This window comes from Corythoichthys intestinalis, chromosome 11 (genome assembly GCF_030265065.1).
Source record: "Corythoichthys intestinalis isolate RoL2023-P3 chromosome 11, ASM3026506v1, whole genome shotgun sequence".
NCBI classification, from domain to species: Eukaryota; Metazoa; Chordata; class Actinopteri; order Syngnathiformes; family Syngnathidae; genus Corythoichthys; species Corythoichthys intestinalis.
Genome location: NC_080405.1, coordinates 56885813 through 56913613, shown reverse-complemented (window position 1 = coordinate 56913613; position 27801 = coordinate 56885813). Strand labels below are relative to the sequence as shown.

The 27801-nt window shown below is 40.2% G+C and overlaps 1 protein-coding gene across 1 annotated transcript in view; it reads left to right on the top strand.

Annotated features, from left to right (window-relative positions):
- fgf18a (fibroblast growth factor 18a) overlaps positions 1-22124 on the top strand; it is a 43854-nt gene extending 21730 nt beyond the window's left edge. The window contains exons 2-5 of the mRNA XM_057849367.1: positions 2054-2093; positions 2174-2351; positions 16424-16530; positions 16613-22124. Of these exons, the coding sequence (XP_057705350.1) occupies positions 2054-2093; positions 2174-2351; positions 16424-16530; positions 16613-16885 (598 nt within the window). The 3' untranslated portion in view covers positions 16886-22124. The remainder of the gene's footprint in view (positions 1-2053; positions 2094-2173; positions 2352-16423; positions 16531-16612) is intronic.
- The last annotated feature ends 5677 nt before the right edge of the window (positions 22125-27801 follow it).

Genomic DNA, 27801 nt, shown 5'->3' with positions numbered 1-27801 from the left:
CGAGGCAGGTGGCAGTGAACTCAAAAAAAGGTTTTAATTATAACTAACAAAAGCACAAAGTACAAACAAAAGGACTGGGGATCAAAAAGGCAAGGTTCAAACAAAACTTACTTTCCCGGAGGGACTAATACACGAGGGCTTGGACAGGACTTCGACATCTACATTGACGATGCAACAAGGGCTGAAAAGAAACTGGGAGTGTATATACACACGCAGACAAAGGGTAACGAGACAATGAGGAACAGATGGGTGACACAGGTGGACGCAGTTTGGAGGATACACAAGGAGCGGTACACCAGGTGAAATCAAATGGCAATTTCAAGGACACACTAGGAGGGAATCAACACAAAACCTAACATAAACAATATATTCCAGCGCCGCACATCATCTTTGACTTTCCCCTCAACCAGCCAAGTCCCCTACGCCCGCAAACTAGGCCCACAAGAGGCCTGGGTGCGACTGTGGTATAGTATTTTAACACTTAAACACCACCCTCCCCTCGCCCCCTTTACGCTTGTGAACCATGCCCACTAGAGGTCTGTGTGCAAACAGGGTATATTTTAACACCTAAACAATATATTCCATCTCCGTGCATTGTCTTACCTCTCTGTTTGATCCTCCACTTGCCCAACCACACCCCCTTCACACCTGTAAACCGGGCCCACAAGAGACCCATGTGCGACCAGGGTATATTTTTACACTTAAGCACTATATTACAACCATCCCCTCACCCAACCACGCCCCCTTTACACCCATAAACCGTGCCCACTAGAGGTCTGATGCGGCAAGGGTATATTTTAAAACCTAAACAATATATTCAAGCTCCGTGTATCGCCTTACCTTTCTGTTTGACCCTCCCCTTGCCAAACCACGCCCCTTCACGCCTGTAAACCGGGTCCACAAGAGACCCAGGTGCAACCGGGGTATATTTTAAAACACTAAACAATATAATCCAGCTCCTCTCATCATCTTACCTCTCTGTTCGATCCTCGCCTTGCCCAACCACGCCCCCTTTACGCCCGTAAACCAGGCCCACTAGAGACCCGGGTGCAACCGGGGTACATTTTAACACTTAAACACTATAATCCAGCTCCACGCATCATCTTACCTTTGTGTTTGACCGTCCCCTCGCCCAACCATGCCCCGCATACACCCACATACTGGGCCCACTATAGGCCCGGATGCGACCGGAGAATATTTTAACACTTAAACACGATATTGCAACCCTCCCCTCGCCCAACCATGTCCCCTTTACATGCGTAAACAATGCCCACTAGAGGTCTGTGTGCAACCAGGGTATATTATAACACCTAAACAATATTTTCCAGCTTTGCGCATCGTCTTTCCTTTCTGTTTGACCATCCCCACACCACACCACGCTCCCTTTACGCCTGCAAACCCACTAGAGGCCCAGGTCTCAATGCTGCCGCACCCCCCTAAGCTCCTCCCCTGAACTAGGCCAAAGTGCATGATTAGTAATAACAAAAATAAACAGTGTGACTGCACACATGACTTCTTCATCGCCATAATTATTCCTCCAGAAATGATTTTTCCGCACATATGGAAGCTCATGTTCTCACTTATTCATAGATTCCTTAATTGGTACCGCAACCCTCTTCTGGCCAAAACCACACCACTGCTTGGTGCGCACCTGTAGTCCGGCCCAGCTGTCTACATATTGGCGGCGGCCAAAAGAGCCGACTCATTCCCTCAGATGTCCCAACCAAAACATATTCTATTTGTCTCGGAATGCGTGCCATTCTGCTACGGTCCAGTCAGGTCATTTGGAGGCCAGATTTTGGCAGAACTTTGGGCTCGGAAAGAAGTCAGGTAGCGTAACTATAAACAGGGTTCTGGGTGTTGCCTTTCTGCTGATGCCTGGACATCTGCTCGCCTGTACGTCTGTTCCTGCCAGCCAGCGGAGTGAGCCACTTGCCAATAAGAGCTGTTGAACAGAGGGAACTGCAGAATAGGGAATGAACGCTGTTGTCATGCTCGACTCTCACAGCTGTCAATGGTTTCTTGACGATAGCTCTGTTTTGACTTTTTCCAGATGTATCCAGATGTTGCTGGTGATGTGCAATCCATTACAGGTGAGGCACATGACAACGAGGAATTTCGCCGTCCTGTATTTTGACTTCCTCAGACCTGTCCGTGTGCATGTTTCTACCAGGTACTCGGTGTGGATGGAGTCAACTTCAGCGTGCATGTGGAGAACCAGACGCAGGTGCGAGACACCATGAGTCGACGACACCATCGGGTTTACCAGCTCTACAGTCGCACCAGCGGCAAACACGTCCAAGTGATGGGACGCCGAATCAGTGCCCGTGGAGAAGATGGGGACAAATATGGTAAGACGCACTCTCGCACGTGACAAAAACATTATTGGTTAAACAAGGGAATGTGTAAGCAGATGTAGGCGGCATCCACACCCGCATGTATGCTTTTAATGCCAGTACTGCACTACCCTCCCCACACAACCCCATCACGGGGGCAGAGGCTACCAGTCAGGGACCAAGAAGCCACAGTGATAGGGCGGTAGGTGGGTCCCACACTTTTCTATAAGGTGCAGCTCCCAGGGCGGGGCTGCCTTTTTGTCTGGGCTGTCGGTTGCAGGGGTGAGGGGGTCTGGGCTCCGGTCCCGCGCCACCCTCTTGGCATTCTCCTGACGTACAGCAGGCGTGATTGTTACCGTAATTTTTGCACTATAAGCCGCTACCAACCAAATTTGACATGAAAACAACATTTGTTCATAGATAAGCCGCACTGGACTATAAGCCGCAGCTGTCCTCACTGTATTATGGGATATTTACACCAATCTGTAAAAACTTTATTTGACAGCTGGATCATGAAACTATCATAAGACCAAATGAACCACCACGAAGCTTTGCAGTCAGTTGGTTAAAAACTTCATTGCTTCAAGAAGCTTCATTTGGCCATCACTGCTCCCTTGGGACAGACAGTCAACCTCTGCTGCCACCTGCTGTCAACACTGTTTCCTTCCACTATGCCTCCTAGCATGAATTGCAGCGCTATAGATGTAAATAACAATCAAAATTTGTTCTGTGCTAATGATTTCTTCAGTTGCAGTTCCAGTTTTTTCATTCATTGATAGCTCTGGTATTCCGTAACACTTAATTTGACAGTGGCGCCATAAATCTGTCATAAGACCACCATTACGACATGACACTGACATGAGCATTATTGAATGCTTATGACAGATGTCATTTTGTGTCACTTTTGAGTAGATGTAAAAGATCCGAGCTGGTCATGGAGAAATGGAAATAGAGATAAGCGACATCATTTGCCTGAATATACTAAATGACATCTGTCATAAGCATTCATTAGAATAGAATAGAATTGAATGAAAAGTAGTCGGTGTGAAGCTCATATAATAGAGTTGATTTATTTTCCCCTCAAAATAATTCAAAATATAAATATATGGAATTTGGCAACACTTTATTTGACAGTGGCAGCATAGCATAAGACCAAATAAACCATCATTGCTTCAAGAAGCTTCAGTTTGGCCATCACTGTTCTCTCGAGGGAGACATTCAACCTCTGCTGCCCCCTGCTGTCAACACTGTTGTCTTCCAACATGCCTCCTAGCATGAATTGCAGCGCTACGGATTTAAATAACGATCCAAATTCATGTTCTCTGCTAATAATGTCTTCAGTTACATTTCCATTTGTTTCATTAATTACTACTTGTGGTATCTGGTAGCATTTTCTTTGACAGTAGTGCTATAAGACTGTCATAAGACCATCATAATTATGACATGACACAGCCATGAGCATTAATGAATGCTTATTACAGATGTCATTTTGTATCATCCGGAAAATTAGCTCACTTTTGAATGGATGCAAAATCTCTACGCAGGACCAGTGTTGTCACGGATTACTTAAAAAAGTAATTACTGATTACACCTCAAAAAAGTAATCTAGTTACTTTACTGATGACTTTATCATCAAAGTAGCTAAGTTACTTTAAAAGTAACTTATCAGTGACTTTTTACCAATTTTTCTCCTTTTGCTGCCTCAACATAAAAATAACAGACAAATGTCATCGCCTGTAATTGAGTTTTTCACATAAGGCTTAATCTTTGAGTTAGCGGAGGTTCAATTAGTCGATGGAGTTGATTTCAATCACCATTGACCCGCACAAAAAAAAGCACAAAAATACACACGGTTCCAGGCTTCAACTGGGACCGTGTGCTTTGGTCAGATAAGACCAAGATTGAGCTTTTTGGCAACAAACACTCTAAGTGAGTCTGGCGTGCCACGAAAGATGCGCATGCTAAAAAGCACCTCATACCCACTGTGAAGAATGGGGGTGGGTCAGTGATGCTGTGGGGCTGTTTCGCTTCCAGAGGCCCTGGGAACCTTGTTAGGGTGCATGGCATCATGAATGCTTTGAAATACTAGGACATTTTAAATCAAAATCTGTTACCCTCTGCCCGAAAGCTGAAGATGGGTCGTCACTGGGTCTTTCAGCAAGACAATGACCCTAAACATATGGCCAAATCTACACAGAAATGGTTCACCAGACACAAAATCAATCTCCTCCCATGGCCAGCTCAGTCCCCAGACATTGTTTTGTTGGCAAAAGGGGGTTGTACAAAGTATTAACACCAGGGGTGCTAATAATTGTGACACACATTATTTGATGTCAAATAATTTTTTCTTTATGTGGGATTTTTTCCCCACTGAATGAATGCACTTGTATTGAAGGTTGGATTTTTCTATTTTTTCCCATTAAGGTCCCATATTATTTGAATTTAAAAAAAAAAAAAAAAAAAAAAATATATATATATATATATATATATATATATATATATATATATATATATATATATATATGTTAGAAGCTAAAAAACACATCTTTTTCAGGGGTGCCAATAATTATGGAGGGCACTGTATGTGTCCTCTGAAGAAGAAAGTGTTCAAATCATGGCCAACAGAATGAGTTGGTAGGGCTCTTACTAGAGAGAGTTACCTCCCACCCAGGGCAGAGCACAGAACCACAATATCCTCAGAAATCGGTCAGTTCCTCCACAAGGGCTTAGCACCGCTGTCTCACCAAAAAGATGCATGGGAGCACTTCATCATTGATGATAAAATACAGGTGTTAGGTTTTGTGTCGCTTTCCTCCTTGTGTGTCCCCGTGATTGCCTATTAATTTCACCTGTTGTGCCTTCTCCTAGTTTATCTCTGAAATTGCATTTTCCTGTGCTCACCTGTTCCTCGTTGTCTCGTTATCCCTTGTCTGCGTGTATGTACAGTGCCTTGCAAAAGTAGTCGGCCTCCTTGAATCTTGCAGCCTTTCGCCACATTTCAGGCTTCAAACATAAAGATATGAAATTTAATTTTTTTGTCAAGAATCAACAACAAGTGGGACACAATCGTGAAGTGGAACAACATTTATTGGATCATTTAAACTTTTTTAACAAATAAAAAACTGAAAAGTGGGGCGTGCAATATTATTCGGCCCCTTTACTTTCAGTGCAGCAAACTCACTCCAGAAGCTCAGTGAGGATCTCTGAATGATCCACTGTTGTCCTAAATGACCGATGATGATAAATAGAATCCACCCGTGTGTAATCAAGTCTCCGTATAAATGCACCTGCTCTGTGATAGTCTCAGGGTTCTGTTTAAACTGCAGAGAGCATTATGAAAACCAAGGAACACACCAGGCAGGTCCGAGATACTGTTGTGGAGAAGTTTAAAGCCGGATTTGGATACAAAAAGATTTCCCAAGCTCTAAACATCTCAAGGAGCACTGTGCAAGCCATCATATTGAAATGGAAGGAGCATCAGACCACTGCAAATCTACCAAGACCCGGCCGTCCTTCCAAACTTTCTTCTCAAACAAGGAGAAAACTGATCAGAGATGCAGCCAAGAGGCCCATGATCACTCTGGATGAACTGCAGAGATCTACAGCTGAGGTGGGAGAGTCTGTCCATAGGACAACAATCAGTCGTACACTGCACAAATCTGGCCTTTATGGAAGAGTGGCAAGAAGAAAGCCATTTCTCAAAGATATCCATAAAAAGTCTCGTTTAAAGTTTGCCACAAGCCACCTGGGAGACACACCAAACATGTGGAAGAAGGTGCTCTGGTCGGATGAAACCAAAATGGAACTTTTTGGCCACAATGCAAAACGATATGTTTGGCGTAAAAGCAACACAGCTCATCACCCTGAACACACCATCCCCACTGTCAAACATGGTGGTGGCAGCATCATGGTTTGGGCCTGCTTTTCTTCAGCAGGGACAGAGAAGATGGTTAAAATTGACGGGAAGATGGATGCAGCCAAATACAGGAACATTCTGGAAGAAAACCTGTTGGTATCTGCACAAGACCTGAGACTGGGACGGAGATTTATCTTCCAACAGGACAATGATCCAAAACATAAAGCCAAATCTACAATGGAATGGTTAAGAAATAAACGTATCCAGGTGTTAGAATGGCCAAATCAAATTCCAGACCTGAATCCAATGGAGAATCTGTGGAAAGAGCTGAAGACTGCTGTTCACAAACACTCTCCATCCAACCTCACTGAGCTCGAGCTGTTTTGCAAGGACGAATGGGCAAGAATGTCAGTCTCTCGATGTGCAAAACTGATAGAAACATACCCCAACCGACTTGCAGCTGTAATTGGAGCAAAAGGTGGCGCTACAAAGTATTAACGCAAGGGGGCCGAATAATATTGCACGCCCCACTTTTCAGTTTTTTATTTGTTAAAAAAGTTGAAATTATCCAATAAATTTTGTTCCACTTCACGATTGTGTCCCACTTGTTGTTAATTCTTGACAAAAAATTAAAATTTTATATCTTTATGTTTGAAGCCTGAAATGTGGCGAAAGGTTGCAAGGTTCAAGGGGGCCGAATACTTTTGCAAGGCACTGTATATAAGCTCCCAGTTTCTTTTCATTCCTTGTTGCGTCATTGTCAATGTCTGTCTATGCGCATGTCCACGTTCATGTCAGCATTTTCCCCCAGTTCCTCATGTTCCTTATCCTGCTTTTGAAGTAAGTTGATTTGTAAGACTGACTTTTGTTTGTTAAGACTTTTTGGATTCCCCGGTCATTTTGTTGGTACTTTGTTTTTTGTTGGCATTGATTAAAACATTTTTGCACCACCTTTTATGCCTCGCTTCACTTTTCCTGCATTTGGGTCCACACACCACCTGCCTGGCCGCATTCCTGACACAAGGAAGGATAAAGTCTGTTTCTGTTCTGTTTTTTTTTTTTTTTTTTTTAATACAAAAAATGTTAATTGAATCATAAAGATATTTCAAGCATGAAATCATTCTTGTGTGGCCCTAAATATAATACTAATTAATATACAAATGATTATTCTTCACCAAAATGGCATAAAAACACATTGGTTCTAATATGGGTCATTTTTGACCCACGTATGGAAGAGTGTAGGGTCCAGTAACTTGTGCATCTAAGGGTTAATTTGTGGGGACTTGGAAAGGATTGGGCATTTGTACCTAAAAAACGTGTCTCTACTTAGAGAATTTTCAAGTTACGAAACTACTTCCAGAACCAATTCATTTCGTAAGAAGAGGCACCACTGTAAGTATTTTCGTCAAAAAGACTTAAGACAAAAAAAAAAAATCAAAGGGCTGCCAAAAAACAACACTGTGCTATTGTTGTGTTTGTACACATACAGTAAAGCGTAGCTTCATCAAAGTGTGCTTCCGCCTGATTCAAAATATATCCCTAAAATGGTTTCTACATGACCTCAGTCAACAAAGGGGTCAACGGGAATCAATAACTCCTTCCCTTCTCTTCCCCCAACTCTACATCAGCCTTCTCACATGGCAATATTTGATTCCTGAAATGCTTTGTGACAACGTATCGCTCCGGGTGGTGGTTAGTACATTTGCGAACGGCGTAGAGATCCTACCAACGAAGCCACCGAAGGAGCATCCGAAGTAACGTTTCTATCGACCATCCATCCGGTGTCGTTTAAGACCGGGTTTTCGGCATAATGACGTTGAAGAATAGAATGGGGGATGGACACGAGGAGTGTTAAAGAATGGTAGAGGAGAGGGAGGAAGGGAAAGGAAGCCTGCTGTTTTAAATCCAGAGGAGACACCGGCGAGGATGAGAAATCAATGTCCGGATCGATGGGGAAGATGAGTTTCTAGCATCGGGTCTTAGCGCGCCTACCAGTCTTCTGCTTTAACTAACTCGGAGACCCCTTTTTGGTTTGTTTTTCCGTATTTTGCCGACTACTGAATCAGCGACTAGTCGATGGGGTCCTTTGTACTCCTAGGACTATCTCCTGCCAAAGCCTGGGGAGTCATAGGTGCATGTGTGGATGCCGCCTACATCTCATACATTTTACTTGTTTAACCACTGGTGTTTTGTTTTGTTTTTTTACCTGTCCTATTCAGCTGCTTAGCCCAGTGTTTTTCAACCTTTTCTGAGTCATGGCACGTTTTTACATTGGAAAAAAATCTCACGGCACACCACAAACCAAAAAGGTTCCAAAATGTATTTTTGTTCAGTATATTTAATTATAAAATCATTACCCAATATTATATATTTATTTATTTTTCTGTCAAACGATTAAGATTTTTAATCGAGTTAATTACAGCTTAAAAATTAATTAATCGTAATTAATCGCAATTCAAAACATTTATAAAATAATAGTGTTGCACCGATACCATTTTTTGGGCCTGATACCGATACAGATACCTGGCTGTGCCGATACCGATACCATTCCGATTCCACTCTGTTTGCAAAAAACAAAACAAAACATTATACATATATATATATATATATATATATATATATACACACATATTAGGGCTGTCAAACGATTAAAATTTTTTATCAAGTTAATTACAGCTTAAAAATTAATCAATCGTAATTAATCGCAATTAATCGCAATTCAAACCATCTATAAAATATGCCATATTTTTCTGTAAATTATTGTTGGAATGGAAAGATAAGACACAAGATGGATATATACATTCAACATACGGTACATAAGGACTGTATTTGTTTATTATAACAATGGGCATTAACATTATTAACATTCTGTTAAAGCGATCCATGGATAGAAAGATTTGTAGTTCTTAAAAGAAAAATGTTAGTACAAGTTAGAGAAATTTTATATTAAAACCCCTCTTAATGTTTTCGTTTCAATAAAATTTGTAAAATTTTCAATCAAAAAATAAATTAGTAGCCCGCCATTGTTGATGTCAATAATTACTTACACAATGCTCATGGATGCTGAAGCCTATAAAATCAGTCGCACCCAAGCACCAGCAGAGGGCGGCAAAACTCCATAAAACACAACAAGTGAGCGTTTCACTGTGTACTGTCATTTAAATCTCTATGAGTGGGGCATCTGCGTGAATTGCGTCAAATATTTTAACATGATTAATTTTAAAAATTAATTAAAGCCCGTTAACGCGATAATTTTGTCAGCCCTAATATATATATATATATATATATATATATATACAAATATATATATTTTTTTATTAGTAAATTTATTAGGATCATGGAAGCTTTCACTTGGGGAAAATATATACATACAGTATATCCTGTATATACATAATATAATAAAAGTATACAGTACTGTGCAAAAGTTTTAGGCAGGTGTCCTGCCTAAAACTTTTGCACAGTACTGTACTGGACTGTCTCAGAAAATTAGAATACACAATATTCTAATTTTTTGAGACAGTCCTGTGTATATATACAGGACTGTCTCAGGAAATTAGAATACACAATATTCTAATTTCCTGAGACAGTCCAGTATATATATATATATTTATATATATGTAAGTATAAGGGATGCAACGATAGAGTTAAGTCACGGTTCGGTACGATTTTCGATACAATTGAATACATTAAATGCTCTGAAACAGAAAATACAACTGTTATTATTATTATTATTTTTATTTTTTATTTGCTAAAAAGCAAAAATAACAGTGCCATCATATAAACAAACATCTTAGTGCATAATATTTATCTAACATAGGACAACTAGGTTGCTATTTGATTATATGTATCTAGTGTGCGCGCTGCGCCGCTTGAGTGTTTTCTGGCCACAGAAGTCACTTCTGCTCCTTACTGCACAACACCAGCACAACACCAGCATATGACAATCGACTTTTATAAACAGGACGAGTTTGAAGTACAGCGCTTTTAATTTGCCACTCATTGTTCATCATGAAACCATGAGTTTGCTTAGTCTCCCACGGTCTTAAGCGTTCTGATCCCATCGGCGCTACAACAGGAGGTGCTAGCTCAAGCATGCTAATCGCTTGTGAATGCCATGTTAGATGAGCAGCGTAACATCGCGGATATGCGTTGTAGTGAATATCCTTAATATTGAAGACGAAGGTGTTTATTTCGTTTGGAAATTTCGAGACAAAGACATACAGATGTCACGCATCGGGATTTGGGAAGGACAGCACATTTGCGTTCAAGTGATGCCAGTAGATGGTATTGGCGCCAAAAAAAAATAAATGGTATTGGCGCCCTAAATGTTGGTACTCGTCGATACCGATACCACCAATTCGGGTCGGTTCGGCGCCCCCTGCTGATACTGGTATCGGTATCGGTGCAACTTTATAAAATATGCCATATTTTTCTGTAGATTATTTTTGGAATAGAAAGATAAGACACAAGATGAATATATATTCATACATTCAACATACGGTACATGAGTACTGTATTTGTTTATTATAACAATAAATCAACAAGATGGCATTTACATTATTAACATTCTGTTAAAGCGATCCGTTGGATAGAAAGACTTGTAGTTCTTAAAAGATAAATGTTAGTACAAGTTATAGAAATCTTACATTAAAACCCCTCTTAATGTTTTTGTTTGAATAAAATTTGTAAAATTTTCAATCAAAAAATAAACTAATAGCCCGCCATTGTTGATGTCTATAATTACACAATGCTCATGGGTGCTTAAGCCCATAAAATCAGTCGCACCCAAGCGCCAGTAGAGGGCGACAAAACTCCATAAAAAAACACAAGTAACAATGTCATTTTAATCTGTTTCAGCGGGGCATGTGCGTTAATTGCGTCAAATATTTTAACGTGATTAATTTAAAAAATTAATTACCGCCCGTTAATGCGATAATTTTGACAGGCCTAATTTATACTTACTCAGTGTAAAACTTGAGCATGTTTAGATGAACACAAAGCCAATATCCTGGCAGGAGTCTTCTTCAACAGCTCTCAGTCTTTCTCTGTTTTTGTTTTTTAAGCAGTTAGGCTTGAAAAGCTTAGAATGATCAGACTGGGACTTTAGCATATGGCATGACAACAAAAAAAACTTAAATAGCATTATTATTTGAATTAAAATCATATTTTGAGACAATTCCACTTTATACAACAATTTGGCAAAGTGCAGATAACGAGAAATTTAAACCTCCAAAGCGGTATTTTATGCCACCGGAGTTAGTCTGGCTTTTGTCGTTTGCCTTCTGGGGCTCAGAGATGGAGGAGAGAGCGTAAACCAAAGAGGAGGTTGAGAGGTACAGTAGGCTACATGCTAACCCGAACCGAGCGGCTTTTTCAAGTCTCTTCCTCGCCTTTCAAACACGAACACAGAGGTGGGGGGTGATTGCCTTCACCGATTGCTGGGGACGCAGCAGGGGAATGAACGCCGAAAATGGCATATTCTCGGTGGGCCAACCGGCCGACGTCAGAGCGCGTGGTTGCCCAAGCCGCGTATAGCACTCTGTAGGCGAGGAGGGTGTTTGGAAGTCGAACTTACGCTTACTCACTTCCTCGTCCGTCCAATGGTCCCTCGATTGTCGGACTTGTTTTGCCCATTCTTTGCAGTGAACAGGACCTTTTGGAAACCCAAGAAAGCTCACAGCACTCTCCCTTGTGTAGCAACAAAAGCCTGCAGCACATTGGGTTGACGTGAAGCGAAAAATAGACGAATTAATCCGCAAAATCAGCTAAATCCGCTGTTCTTCCAATGCAGATTCTTGTCTCTGGACACCTTGTCCAATGTAGATTCTTGACTCTGGACAAGGTGATGATGCTGGAACTTTGGTTAGGTGCTGTTCCAGTGAGATTTACAAAGGTGACTGCCTGAAGAAAAAAAAATTCCCACAGTCCTCGATGATATGGGGCTGCATGTCAGGCAAAGGCGCTGGGGAGATATCTGCGTTAAATCTTCAATAAATGCACAAGTTTACATTGAAATTTTAGATAGCTTTCTTATCCCTTCAACTGAAGATACAGTGGGGCAAATAAGTATTTAGTCAACCACCGATTGTGCAAGTTCTCCTACTTGAAAAGATTAGAGAGGCCTGTAATTGTCAACATGGGTAAACCTCACCCTTCAGAGACAGAATGTGGGGGGGGAAAACAGAAAATCACATTGTTTGATTTTTAAAGAATTTATTCCCAAATTAGAGTGGAAAATAAGTATTTGGTCACCTACAAACAAGCAAGATTTCTGGCTGTCAAAGAGGTCTAACTTCTTCTAACGAGGTCTAACGAGGCTCCACTCGTTACCTGTATTAATGGCACCTGTTTTAACACATTATCGGTATAAAAGACACCTGTCCACTACCTCAGTCAGTCACACTCCAAACTCCACTATGGCCAAGACCAAAGAGCTGTCGAAAGACACTAGAGACAAAATTGTAGACCTGCACCAGGCTGGGAAGACTGAATCTGCAATAGGTAAAACGCTTGGTGTAAAGAAATCAACTGTGGGAGCAATTATTAGAAAATGGAAGAGATACAAGACCACTGATAATCTCCCTCGATCTGGGGCTCCATGCAAGATCTCGTGCCGTGGCGTCAAAATGATAACAAGAACGGTGAGCAAAAATCCCAGAACCACACGGGGCGACCTAGTGAATGACCTACAGAGAGCTGGGACCACAGTAACAAAAGCCGCTTTCGCACTCTAGGAACGATCTGCAGTTCATAGAACATTTTGGGGGATAATTACTTCATTTTGTGTGTTCGCACATGAGGAACTAGGGACCAGTAACTTGAGTTCCGAGAACCATTTTAGTTACAGTGGGGCTGTAGGAACTTGATTAAGTAGGTGTTTGGTGATTCGCTGAAATCAGCAGCTACACCCCTTCCATTATCGCATGTCTCCAGGAGCCACCATATTTTAAAAAACAAACAAACAAACTACCCTGTACTAAATTTGTGTGCTCTTCCAGTGTCATCATTAGACGCTGGATTTGTTTGCTGATGGAAACTATTCCCCTCAAACATGCAAGAATTGCTGCTGTGTCCTTAACAGTCTCCAGTTTGTTGTTTTCCATTCAGCTTAGTTTCCCGGTCACTGGTGCACAGCAGTTCAGATCAGTACACATGTGCGAACATGACTGGCGAACTATGGAGAGGCCTATAGTTATAGGAATTAAGTATTCAGGTTCCTACAGTCTAAAAGTGGCTAAAGGCTACTATCAGTAACACAATTCGCCGCCAGGGACTCAAATCCTGCACTGCCAGACGTGTCCCCCTGCTGAAGAAAGTACACGTCCAGGCCCGTCTGTGGTTCGCGAGAGAGCATTTGGATGATCCAGAAGAAGACTGGGAGAATGTGTTATGGTCAGATGAAACCCAAATAGAACTTTTTGGTAGAAACCCAGGTTCTCGTGTTTGGAGGAGAAAGAACACTGAATTGCATCCGAAGAACATCATACCCACTGTGAAGCATGGGGGTGGAAACATCATGCTTTGGGACTGTTTTTCTGCAAAGGGACCAGGACACCTGATCTGTGTATAGGAAAGAATGAATGGGGCCATGTATCGAGAGATTTTGAGTGAAATCTCCTTCCATCAGCAAGGGCATTGAAGATGAGACGTGGCTGGGTCTTTCACCATGACAATGATCCCAAACACACAGCCAGGGCAACAAAGGAGTGGCTTCGTAAGAAGCATTTCAAGGTCCTGGAGTGGCCTAGCCAGTCTCCAGATCTCAATCCCATAGAAAATCTGTGGAGGGAGTTGAAAGTCTGTGTTGCCCAACGACAGCCTAAAAACATCACTGCTCTAGAGGAGATCTGCATGAAGGAATGGGCCAAAATGCCGGCAACAGTGTGTGAAAAGCTTGTGAAGAGTTACAGAAAACGTTTGGCCTCTGTTATTGCCAGCAAAGGGTAAGTTACAAAGTATTGAGATGAACTTTTGGTATTGAGGTATTGACCAAATACATTGACCAAATATTTATTTTCCACCATGATTGGCAAATAAATTCTTTAAAAATCAAACAATGTGATTTTCTGGGTTTTTTTCCACATTCTGTCTCTCATTGTTGAGGTTTAACCATGTTGACAATTACAGGCCTCTCTAATATTTTCATGTGGGAGAACTTGCACAATTAATGGTTGACTAAATACTTATTTGGCCCACTGAATACAACTCCAGTGATCCCTTGTTTTTCAGGGTTAATCGGGACCGAAACCCGCCGCAATGCGTGAAAAACCGTGACGTAGCGCGCCCCCCCCCCCCCCCAAAAGAATATATTAATAACTAATAATGACTAACTATATGTTTGTCATTTTCCAATATGACAATTCATCATGCCACAGAGCTTAAACTGTTAAAGCATTCCTTGGAGAAAGACTCATCCAGTCAATGTCATGGCCTGCAAATAGCCTAGATCTTAACCCTATTGAAAACCTGTGGTGGAAATTGAAAAAAATGGTCCACAGCAAGGCTGATCTGGCAGCTGCAATCAAATTGGCACCAAATTGATGAAGAATACTCATCAATTGCATGCCTCAGAGACTGCAGTCGCTCATAAAAGCCAGAGGTGGTGCTACTAAATACGAGAGATGTGTTTTGATTGTTATTTCTTTGTTTGTTTCTCATGATTCATATTTTGTTCCTCAGAACGGAGTGATTTCATATATATTTCCCTGCACTTGCTCGATAAAATTAACTTTACTGACCACCACAATGTTTTTTTTCCCCATTTCTTTTAGTGTTTCTGAATGCTAAAAAGTTGCCCTTTGTAACTAATTCATAATTTTTTTCAAGCTTTTTATCCGAGTTTGTTCTACATGATAAATCTCTGAGCGAGTGCTCGTCCGAGACTGGTGATTCCATACTTTTTGTTAGGGGTTGTACTAGGATGTCCCGATTGGTCGGCGATCGATCGGGTCCGATCACGTCATTTTCAAAGTATCGGAATCGGCAAAAAAATATCGGCCATGCCTTTTTAAAAATTTTTTTTTTTTTTAATTAAATCGTTTTCTAATTGTATTTAACGTTACAAATATAATGTTACACTCATCCAGAGTCTTTAGTTTAGGCGGTAATTACTACGCACAGTCATGGTTCCACTTCCCATCATGCATTTGGGCATGGCTACAGTATCATTTACTGAAAGCTCAACAAATACACTAGATGGCAATATTTAGTCACTATATACAAAGTCACAAGTCTTTCTATCCGTGGATCCCTCTCACAGAAAGAATGTTAATAATGTAATCTTGAGGATTTATTGTCATAATAAACAAATACAGTAATTATGTACTGTATGTTGAATGTATATATTTGTCCGAGTTTTATTCATTTTTTTCTTAATGCATTGCCAAAATGTATATGATCGGGAAAAATAATCGGGAATGATTGGAATTGAATCGGGAGCAAAAAAAAAAGCAATCGGATCGGGAAATATCGGGTTCGGCAGATACTCAAACTAAAACGATCGGGATCGGATCGGGAGCAAAAAAAAACATGATCGGAACAACCAGGGGCGGCCCAGCCTATACGCAGACTATGCAGCTGCTTAGGGCCCCTGACCACTAAGGGGCCCCCAATTTGGCAATTGTTTAATTCTATTTTGTTTACTACAGTTTGCTTTACTTGACTTTTCTGAGTTTTGATACTTGATTACAAGCTTAAAAAAATAAAAGTTCTTCCTTAACTTCTTTCTTTCCTCTTTGAAAAAAAGCTTTGGCGCTATCTAATGTAAGTACTGACAATCATTTGGGATGAGAAGTTTGAAGTATGTAGTGCAACAAAATCTGATTAATATACAAAATATGGACGTATGGGTTGGATTGCATGTATGGGTTTCACAGTACACTGTGATGAAATGTTGGGCCAAAAATATCGGCCCCTTTGCATTATTTTGCTTAGGGCCCCCAAATGGCCTGGGCCAGCCCTGGGAACAACCCTAGGTTGTACATACAACCGCAACCTTCTACCTACTTCATCCTTCCTACTCCAACTCCGCCCAACGATGTTAAAAAAAGAAAATAAAGCGATATTGGATAAGTTCTCGCGGAACACCTGAGGAGCCGTCACAGCACACCGGTTGATAAACGCTGCCTTAGCAAGATACACTTTGAGCTAACCCTCATTGAAAGACCAGCATCTGTCACTGATTGCCCTTTGGCTCTAATGTCTGTCTGTTTTCTGTCTGTCCCTTCACAAGCCCAGCTCGTAGTGGAGGCAGACACCTTTGGTAGTCAGGTGAGAATCCGGGGCAAAGAAACCAACTACTACCTGTGCATGAACCGCAGGGGAAAGCTGGTAGGAAAGGTATGGATTGATTTCTGTAACGTCGCCGCGTTTGACACAACTATCCTTTCCTGAACAGCGTTTCTTTGCGTCTCCTTTTCAGAAGGCCAGCAACAGAAGCGCCGACTGCGTCTTTGTGGAAAAGGTCCTGGAAAACCACTACACCGCTCTAATGTCGGCACGCTACGCGGGGTGGTATGTGGGCTTCACGAAACGAGGGCGCCCTCGCCGCGGACCCCACACTCTCCCCAATCAGCAGGATGTACACTTCATGAAGCGTTTCCCGCCAGGGGAGCAACCCGACCTCACCACGCCGTTCCGCTTTACCACCATCGGCAAGAGAGGCAAGAGAGTGCGTACTACTGGACCGCGCTAGCGGCCTACGCTCAAACCAAAAAGCGTTCCTCTGAACAACTCGCTTTGCTGGGACAAACATTGAGCAGAAACTCGACTTTACGCCAACTATTTTGCCACTACAGCCCCATTGTTGTAGATCTTTTTTTTTTTTACCCGGGACCGACCGGACTCTTGGTGGTCCATCACTGGAAGCGATACGGACTCGGTCTGCTTCACTTCACAGACCGGAACTATTGACAGAATACCTGAAGGGCGGCCAAAAGAGGCTCCGCAAAGGTTCCACATCCACACACAAAAAAAAAAACACATGGCCGTTTTACATCTCCTGCTGTGGACCAGCTGGACAGTATCGAGACTGGAATTACAACTGGACCATACGGAGAGAGGACAAAGGTGGAAAGGGGTTAGTGAATACTCCGTCTTAAGGGGAAAAGACGGCAATGCAGATTTATCTGCACAGATAAAGGACCAATGTTGACATGCGACGATGCACTTACTCCTCTCACTGCTTAGTTGCTGGGAAGTTTTGAGAGCAATTGGCGGATGGGGGGACTCACATAATACATGCATGTCTGTAACGGGGGGAAAAAAACGATTGTGTGTTTGTGTGAGTGCATCGACAAGCATGAAGGAAGCTAACTCCAACAACATGGACCGAAGCTTTAGGAACTGGAATGTGTAAAACAAAAGTATGGAGCTAAATTAAAGCCAAAAGTATTGTAATATGAAAACAAGATTGCAAAACAAAGAAGGTCAAAACTGAAAGTTGAAGGTTTCTTCTTTAAAACATAAAAACACAAATCAGTGGTACCTCGACATTCTAATTTCATTCGTTCCAGGACCTGGTTTGCATTTCAAAATTGAGGTGGATTTCTCCATAAGAATTGAAGGAATCTGACCCTCTAGCCAGGAATCGCGCCAGCCGACAATCCGGCCAGAAGGCCAAACTCTAGGGCTGCAGCTATCGATTATTTTAGTAGTCAATTAATCGTTGAACTATTTAGTTCAAATAATCGAGCAATCGGATAAGGAGCATAAAACATTAAAATACCTGAGCTGAGCTTCAAACTGTATAAAAAAATTGAATAAATGTACAACAAAAGAACAATTGGCTAACTTACATAACAAAATTCCGTTAGCTCAAATGCTATAAAATGCTAACTTTTTTTTAACAATGCTCTTAACAAATGGTTCAGATACATATTCCCACAAAAAAACAGCTAAATATACCTATAAACTAAAATACGAATGCATTAAAAAAAAAAAAAACTTTAGCGCAAACAAAAACTTATCTTAGGTTGGTCTTAACAGGGAGCAGCTGGATTCAGCCATGTAAAATTAGGCAGACTAGAGGGCAGTGTGTCCACCCAAATCAATCAAGCTAAATGCAAACACTTTCAAAATAAACCACTAGAACACCACATTAATTAAATGAATACTCGAAGCAGTAAAATTTAATTTGAATCTTTTTTTCTAATCGAATACTCGAGTTAATCAATAAGAATAATCTTAACCCTTTGAACTATTTTGAAAGGTTTTAAGAAGGCTCACCGAAAACAACTTTACAATTCATTCAGGTCGACAGCAAACAAAACGGCAAGGCGAAACAGAAACACTCAGGCGGGGAGGCAAGGTCACCCTATAACATGTCAACAAAAGGTTCCCGAGAAAAAATGACACGGATTAGTTAAACATTCAGTCTTTTGAAGGCTTTCGCTGGGCAGGCCGTGGGCAAGAAGAAGGGTGTGTTTGGTATTATTGTCTGTTTGTGGATTGGACAGGAGGATTTGGGAGTTACTGTTGTCTGGGCAATGAGTTGTGTAGTAGGGTTGTGGATTTTGCCACCTCAGGAGAGACAGCAAGAACCAAAAGTGGTATTTGCCATGTGGCAAAATGGATGTTGCCATGTGGCTTTTTTTGCCATGTGACAAAATGGATTTTGCCATTTGGCGTTTTTATTGCCATATTGCAAAATGGATTTTGCCATTTGGCGTTTTTTATTGCCATATTGCAAAATGGATTTTGCCATTTAGCGTTTTTTATTGCCATATTGCAAAATGGATTTTGCCTTTTTTTTTTTTTTTTTTGCCATGTGGTCAAATGGATTTTGCCATGTGGCTTTTTTGCCATGTGACAAAATGGATTTTGCCATCTGGCAATTTTTATTGCCATGTGGGAAAATTGATTTTGCCATTAGTCCTTATTTTTCTTTTTTTTTTTTTTTTTTTTTTTTTAGCCATGTGGCGTTTTTTGCCATGTGGCATTTTTTATTGTCATGTGGCAAAATGGATTTTGCCATTAGTCTTTTTTTCCCCTCTTTTTCTAAGCCATGTGGCATTTTTTGCCATGTGGCAAAATGGATTTTAGTTTGTGGCATTTTTTTTGTTTTGGTCATGTGGCAAAAAAAAAAAAAAAAATGGATTTGCTATGTGGCATTTTTTTGCCACATGGTGAGAAAAAAAATGTCACAAACTAAAATCCATTTAGTTTTGACAGCAATCAAAACGGCAAGGCGAAACAGAAACACTCAGGCGTGGAGGCAAGGTCACCCTATCACACATCAACAAAAGGTTCCCGAAAAAAAATGACCACGATTAGTTAAACATTTAGTCTTTGGAAGGCTTTCACGGGGCAGGACGTGGGCGGGAAGAAGGGTGTGTTTGGGAATATTGTCTTTTTGTGGATTGGACAGGAGGATTCGGGAGTTACTGTTGTCCGGGCAACTAGGGTTGTGGATATTGCCACCTCAGCGTCAAAGGGGCTCTTATAGTCTTGTCACAACTTGTTATCAGTTGGATATCGGGTGTTCTCCGGTGTTCCTTGTGTTGACACCAGCCCAAAAATGTGCAATGAAGTAGAACAAAAAAAACATATAAGTCTGTAGGCGGGGTTTGACTTTTGTAGGAGGTGGGAGGGGGCAAAACATGTTGATGACCCCAAAACGAAGTGTCAGCAATGAAGTTAACTTACAATATATGTACTCTACATAAGGTCCGTGTACCTTTTAGCCATTCGTTTTTCCTTGAAATTCTGGAAAACAAAAAAACGAAAATGAGCCCAATTTTAGCTTTTAAGTGTGTTAGCAAAAAACTAGAAATGAATTGTTTCCCGTTTAAAAAGTGGTAATTCAATAACAGAAAACAAGCTAAGGCTCGTTTTCTGTTACTGAATTACCAGTTTTTCCAATTATTTTACCGTTTTTTAATTGCTTTTTTTAATTACTTTAAATACGTTTTTAATTTTGAATGGCTGTTTTTTTCAATGTCAGTTTATTGAACTGAAGTTGAAAAACAAAATATGCGCAATATTTGTTTTCGTAATATTAATTTATAAGAATTCATTAAGCCAACACTGTGTATCGTTTCATTTTTGTTCGATTTTAGTGACACTGGTGGACAATAGCGGTGGTGTCTTGCCTTAAGCAAGACCACATTTCCCATGAGGACCAGTGCACACCCGCACAGTGTCGTAAAATCATGATCTGCAGATGTATTAAACGACATTTATGTTTCCAGCAGCTGTGTTAAGGATGAATAGTAATAAGGTAATGAATCCAGTTGTGACTAAACAGTAGCATATGATGGTTAGCAACCGTGTGGCTAAGGAACATCCTTTGGAGATTTGGCCACAAATCCCCAAATCACCATAACTAAGTTTGTTTCAGTTTGAAACTGGAAAAAAGAAAAGATCTGAAAGTGGGGAAAAACATATATATTAGGGCTGTCAAACAATTAACATTTTTAACCGAGTTAATCACAGCTTAAAAATTTATTAATTGTAATTAATTGCAATTTAAACCATCTATAAAATATGCCATATTTTTATGTAAATTATTGTTGTAACGGAAAGAAAAGACACAAGACGGTTATATACATTCAACATACTGTACATAAGTACTGTATTTGTTTATTATAACAATAAATCAACAAGATGGCATTAACATTATTAACATTGTGTTAAAACGATCCATGGATAGAAAGACTTGTAGTTCTTAAAAGATAAATGTTAGTACAAGTTGTAGAAATGTTATATTAAAACCCCTCTTAATGTTTTTGTTTTAATAAAATTTGTACAATTTTCAAACAAAAAATAAACTAGTAGCTCGCCATTGTTGATGTCAATATTTACACAATGCTCATGGTGCTGAAACCTATAAAATCAGTCGCACCCAAGCGCCAGCAGAGGGCGACAAAACACCATTTAACACAAGTAACAAATGGACATGACACTGCTGTCATTTTAATCTGTTTGAGCGGGGCATGTGCGTTAAATGCGTCAAATATTTTAACGTGATTAATTAAACAAATTAATTACTGCCCGTTAACGCGATAATTCTGACAGCCCTAATATATATATATGTATTGAAACTGAAAAAATAAGATTTGAAAGTGAAAAATAATTTCATGAACATGCAAATATCAATTTTGTAACTGGATAAAAACATGTTTTTATGTTTTAAAAGATATAAGAACAAGCCTTTAACTTTCCGTTCCAACAGTCTTTTTAATCTTTGATAGCACTTTATTTGACAGTGTGTTCATAACACTGTCATAAGACAGTCATATTTATGACATGACAATTATGAGCATTAACAAATGCTTATGACAATTGTCATAAAGTGTCAATTTTTCTCACTAGTAACTTTTATGTCCAGTCCACATCTTTTACATCCATTTAAAAGTAACATATGATATCTGTCATAATTAATTCATACTTGTGACCGTGTCCTATGACAATCATATGACGCCGCTGTCAAATACAGTCATAATGCAATCTATTCTCTTTTTTCAGTTCACAATACTTTTAGCTTTGATTTAGCTCCATACAAACGTACCAAAAAAAAAAAACAACAACCAGCCAATCATAGAACACAAAACCAAAGACAACCGAGGGCCTTCTTCAGGACTCCTCCCCCTGTTCACGGCACCCTCTGCTCGGAGGTGACACCAGGGAAGATGCCTTCTCCATGGAAACAACCCCGCGGGAGAGGATGCTCACGTGCGATGCCGTGGATACCGAACGCTGCTATCGGGACATTCATTGGACCAAAAAAAAAAAACATTTCATGCATTACACCAAGGAGAACAAAATATTAAAGGGAACAATTTATTGAAAGCTATATATATTATATATATGAAAAAGAAGACGGAAAGCCTGAATAAGCAATCTTCTACGACGGTTAGTCTAATTATAATGATAAAACTATTTCATTTATTTATTTCAGCTATGTGTGCAGCAGTCTTTCTCGACTCAGTAAACTTTACAGAACCATTTCATGTGTCTTTGAAGTGATTTCCCCCCGCGTGACACCGATACACAACAAAGGCGAGTTGACCGAGAGCTTCGTCCAGGACCGAGCGGCTTTGAAATGAAACAAATCCCACATGAGAAAAACCCCAAAAACATGACGCTTGAATAGAATGAAGCATGACTGTGGCCTCAATAATTGATGTGTGGAATCCAAGGAACTGACGGATGCAAAGTGCAGAGTAGAAAGGCAACAGAATTGACAGTCACACTACTATTAGAACCAGAGGTAAAATTAGAACAAGTTGGTAAAAACGGAATACTGCATAGTCAAAAATTGCAACGGCACGTTTTTCTGACATTTAAAATGAATGGGAAATGTGGACGTGCATAGCCATCAAAGGCATGGACGTGCATGGCCTGCCAAAAATGCCATATGACCCCCCCGCCCAAAAAAAAAAAAAAAATCTGCAATGTACAAAAAAAGCCACTTGCCAAAAGCCATTTTGCCATATACCAAAAAAACTGCCATATGCTAAAATCCATTTTGCCACATGCCAATAAAATGCCTTATGCCAAAAGCCATTTTGTCACATGCAAAAAAAACCTGCCATATACCAAAAGAAATTTTGCCATACATATAAAAAAAAACCTCCCATATACCAAAAGCCATTCTTCCATATGCCCAAAAAATGCCTTATGCCAAAAGCCATTTTGCTGTATACAAAAAAATGCAATATGCCAGAAGCCAGTTTGCATGTGCCCATGGAAATGTGGACGTGCATAGCAGTCAATGGCATGGACATGAAAAAAAAAGCCATACACCAACATCCATTTTGCCACGTACCCAAAAAATGCCACATACCAAAATCCATTTTGCCACATATCCAAAAAATGCCATATGCCAAAATCCATTTTGCCACATACCCAAAAAATGCTACATACCAAAACAAATGCCATATACCAAATTCCATTTTGCCACCAACCAAAAAAATGTCATATACCAAAATCCATTTTGCCACTGACCAAAAATAAGCCACATACCAAAATCCATTTTGCCACATATTCAAAAAATGCCATATGCTTAAATCCATTTCGCCACATACCCAAAAAATGCCACATGCCAAAATCCATTTTGCCACATACCCCCCAAAAAATTTGCTACACACCAATTAAAGGCCAAAGGCTATACAGAAATCCATTTTGCCCCATACCAAAAAATGTCATATACCAAAAATCATTTTGCCACCGACCAAAAAAGGCCGTATACCAAAATCCATTTTGCCACATAACCAAAAAATGCCATATGCTTAAATCGAATTTTGCTACATACCCCAAAAAAATGCCATATGCCAAAATCAATTTTGCTTAAATGCATTTTGCCACATACCCAAAAAATGCCATATGCTTAAATCCATTTTGCCACATACCCAAAAAAATGCCATATGCCAAAATCAATTTTGTTTGAATCCATTTTGCCGCATACCCAAAAAATGTAATTTGCCAAAATCCATTTTGCCACATACCCCAAAAAATGCTACATACCAAAACAAATGCCATAGGCTATACCAAAATCCATTTTGCCACATACCAAAAAAAGCCATATACCAAAATCCATTTTGCCACGACCCAAAATATGCCATATACCAAAATCTATTATGCCACATACCCAAAAAATGCCATATGCCAAAATCAATTTTGCTTCAATCCATTTTACCACATACCAAAATCCATTTTATCACATACCCAGACAAATGCTACATACCAAAACAAATGCCATACACCAAAATCTATTTGTCACATACCAAAAAAAAAACCAAATACCAAAATCCATTTTGCCACCGACCCAAAAAATGCCACATACCAAAAGCTATTATGCTACATACCCCAAAAATGCCATATGCCAAAATCAATTTTGCTTAAATACATTTTGCCACATACCAAAATCCATTTTATCACATACCCAGACAAATGCTACATACCAAAACAAATGCCATACACCAAAATCCATTTTGCCACATACCCAAAAAATGTCATATACCAAAATCCATTTTGCCACATACCCCAAAAAATGTCATATGCTTAAATCCATTGTGCCACATAGCCAAAAAAATGCCATATGGCAAAATCCGTTTTGCTTAAACCCATTTTGCCACATAGCCAAAAAAAAGCCATATACCAAAATCCATTTAGCCAAATACCAAAACAAATGCCACATACCAAAAAAAGCCATATACCAAACTCCATTTTGTCACCGACCCAAAAAATGCCATATACCAAAATCTATTTTGCCACATACCCAAATAAATGCCATATGCCAAAATCCATTTTGCTTAAATCCATTTTGCCAGATACCAAAATCCATTTGATCACATACCCAGAAAAATGCTACATACCAAAACAAATGCCATACACCAAAATCTATTTTGCCACCCACCAAAGAAAAAATGCTACACACGAAAATCGATTTTGCCACATACCAAAAAAAAAAAAAAGCCATATACCAAGATCCATTTTGCCACACACCAAAAACAATGCCATATGCCAAAAACCAATTTTCCATATACCAAATACCCCTTTTCGTTGTCGCTGCCTTGCCAATCCAGTCAAAAATTAATTGGATATCTATATTGCCAATGAGTTAACGTAAACAGTAACACTATTACTAATGTAAGATTCTGCTTGGGACCTGTTGGTACTTTTAGTTTTCTGGTGACACCTGTTTAAAAGAACATATCAATTCTTGGCAGGAGCATATCAATAATATTTTGGCATCCAAAGTACATCACCATTTGGATATGCTGTCACACCCCTATTGCGCATGCAGTCATTAAAATCTGCGAGCGGAGTTCCTCCCTGCGGCGTGAATAACATAGCCTATTCTCTTCTCATCTATTTCCCTCCCGTATCATAGCGGGAGGTCATTGTGGAGACGTTGCTGCCAAATGACCCCGTCGTGCTGGCGGACACAAACAGCTGACTCAGGGGTCAGAGGGGTCGCGCCAGAGGATTCAACAGGAATCGGTGTCAGAAAAGGGCTTTGTTCCAGCTGGGCTCGGGGAACGATGGAAATATTTGACGTAGCCAAATCCAAGGATGGAAGGTGTACGGTGATCATGTCGAGGAAGGAATGTCAAATATGTGCGCGAGTGACCCGAGAGCTGCAGAAAATCCCACAGACCCAACGGAAGCACACACGCCCATGCGCGTACGTGGTATACCGAGCACACGTAACCTATTCCCAGAATTTGAAAGAAAATAAACGGAGTAAAAAGCGGCCTCCGAAACAGATCCCGCCCTCTTCGACGTCGAGTACACGACGGACGGAGGTCTGGCTTCAAGCGCACTGTTGTATTTATTCAAACATGCATTCTTCTCTAAGTTATACAAGATGGTCTGTGTGGCCTACTGTAACAGGTTGTTGCTAAAGTCACTGGGAAGATTAAGGGAGGTTATATTGCCATCTAGTGGACATCCTTTCACATACCAAAATGCTCATGACTGCGGCACCAATCGAGAGACAGCGTGAACGAAAAGTGCTATTTGACAGGGCTTTTTTTTTTTTTTTTTTTTTTTTTTTTTTTTGGTGTATGGCAAAATGGCTTTTGGCAAATGGCATTTTTTTACGTATGGCATTTTTGGGGGGGATGGCTGTAAATGTCATCGCCTTACTTGGGTGCCAGTTGGATGTCAATGCACTGTCATGGTAAGTGTATGGTCAAAAATCACTACCACACGTTTTTCTGCCATTTAAAATGAATGGGAAATTTGGACGTGCAAGGACGTGCAAGGCCTGCAAAAAATGCCATATGCCAAATCTGGCATATGCCAAAAGCAATTTTGCCATATACCTAAAAAAAATCCATATGGCAAAAGCCATTTTGCCATATACAAAAAAAAAACTGCCATATGCCAAAATCCATTTTGCCATATGCCCAAAAATGCCTTATGCCAAAAGCCATTTTGCCATGTGCCCCCCAAAAATGGCATACAAAAAAATGCCATATGCCAAAAGCCAGTTTACCATATACCAAAAAATAAAATGCCATATACAATTAGCCATTTTGCCAAGTACCAAAAAAACTGCCATATGCCAAAAGCCATTTTGCCATGTGCCCCAAAAAAATATCATATAAAAAATGCCAAAAGCCATTTTACCATATACAAAAAAACTGCCATATGCCAAATCCATTTTGCCATATGCCCAAAAATGCCTTATGCCAAAAGCCATTTTGCCATGTGCCCCCCAAAAATGGCATACAAAAAAATGCCATATGCCAAAAGCCAGTTCACCATATACCAAAAAATAAAATGCCAAATACAAAAAAACTGCCATATGCCAAAAAAAGCCATATGCCAGAAGCCATTTTGCCATATATAAATATATATAAACTGCCATATTCCAAAAGCCATTTTGCCATATGCCAAAATATGCCCTATGCCAAAAGCCATTTTGTCATGTGCTCAAAAAATGCCATATAAAAATGCCACATGCCAAAAGCAATTTAGTTGTATACAAAAAATGCCATATGCCAAAAGCCATTTTACCATATACCCAAAAATAAAATGGCATATACCAATAGCCATTTTGCCATATGCCACAAAAGGCCTTATACAAAAAGCCATTTTGCCGTATACAAAAAAATACCATATGCCAGAAGCCATTTGCCAAATATATATATATATATGTATATATATATATATATATATATATATGTATATATATAAATACCTGCCATATACCAAAAGCCATTTTGCCATATACCAAATAGCAGCAGACATGATACACCACTCTGTTTAAAATATATATGTAGAGCTACATACTTGGATGTGAAATCTTTGCTATCATAGCTTTGTCAGGCTGTTGCTTACCTTTGTGAAACAGGAAAAAGACTAATATAAAGTGAATCCAGTAGAACATTTTATTGTACAACTGGTATGGGTGACAAATAACAATAATAGTAATTGACCACAGCATCCTATCTCTCTATCAGCCTCCCTCTTTGTGTGCACCAGCAGCAACGTAACTCAACTCCGTCTTTATAGCAACGCACAAATGAGTTTCTCTCATAACCACTTAGCTTAGCTTCTACGGCCCTTTTGAAACAGGTCTCAAATTACTGCAGCTTTTCTCACAGTAAAAGACAATGAAAGTAAGGTAGACTGACGTTACCTTTGACTTCGGGATGCACCAGTTGAGCAGCATCTCTAGGACTTCTGCAATACCTTCGCCGGTGTGTGAGCCCTTGAATTCATTCGCATGAAGTACTACGCTTTCCACCAATTCCATCCAATGGGATGTCATGCTAAGCAGGGAAAGTTGGCTGCTCCAGATGTCGGTTGAAAAGCTTATGGCCCCATCCTTCGCCGGCTTTTCTAAAACATGCTTTGTTACTTTATTTTTTAGTCATCTCGGTAATGTATTTGGGACTTGGGACCTTATACGTAGGTAAAAAGCCAGAATCCCACACTTTCAATGAAGGTAAAGGGCAGGTTACAGACAGCAGTCATTTTGGTGATTGCTGCTTCACTCTTCGCGTCCCACTGCTCCTTCCTAAGAAGTGAACTGACTACTCGACCGAGTTTCTATGCTGAAATCTTCCCAGACTGCTGACATCTCCTGGTTTGTTTTTCCTTCATTTGAAAAAGCTGACCCGGCATCGGTTAAGAGCAGCTATAGGCCCACTC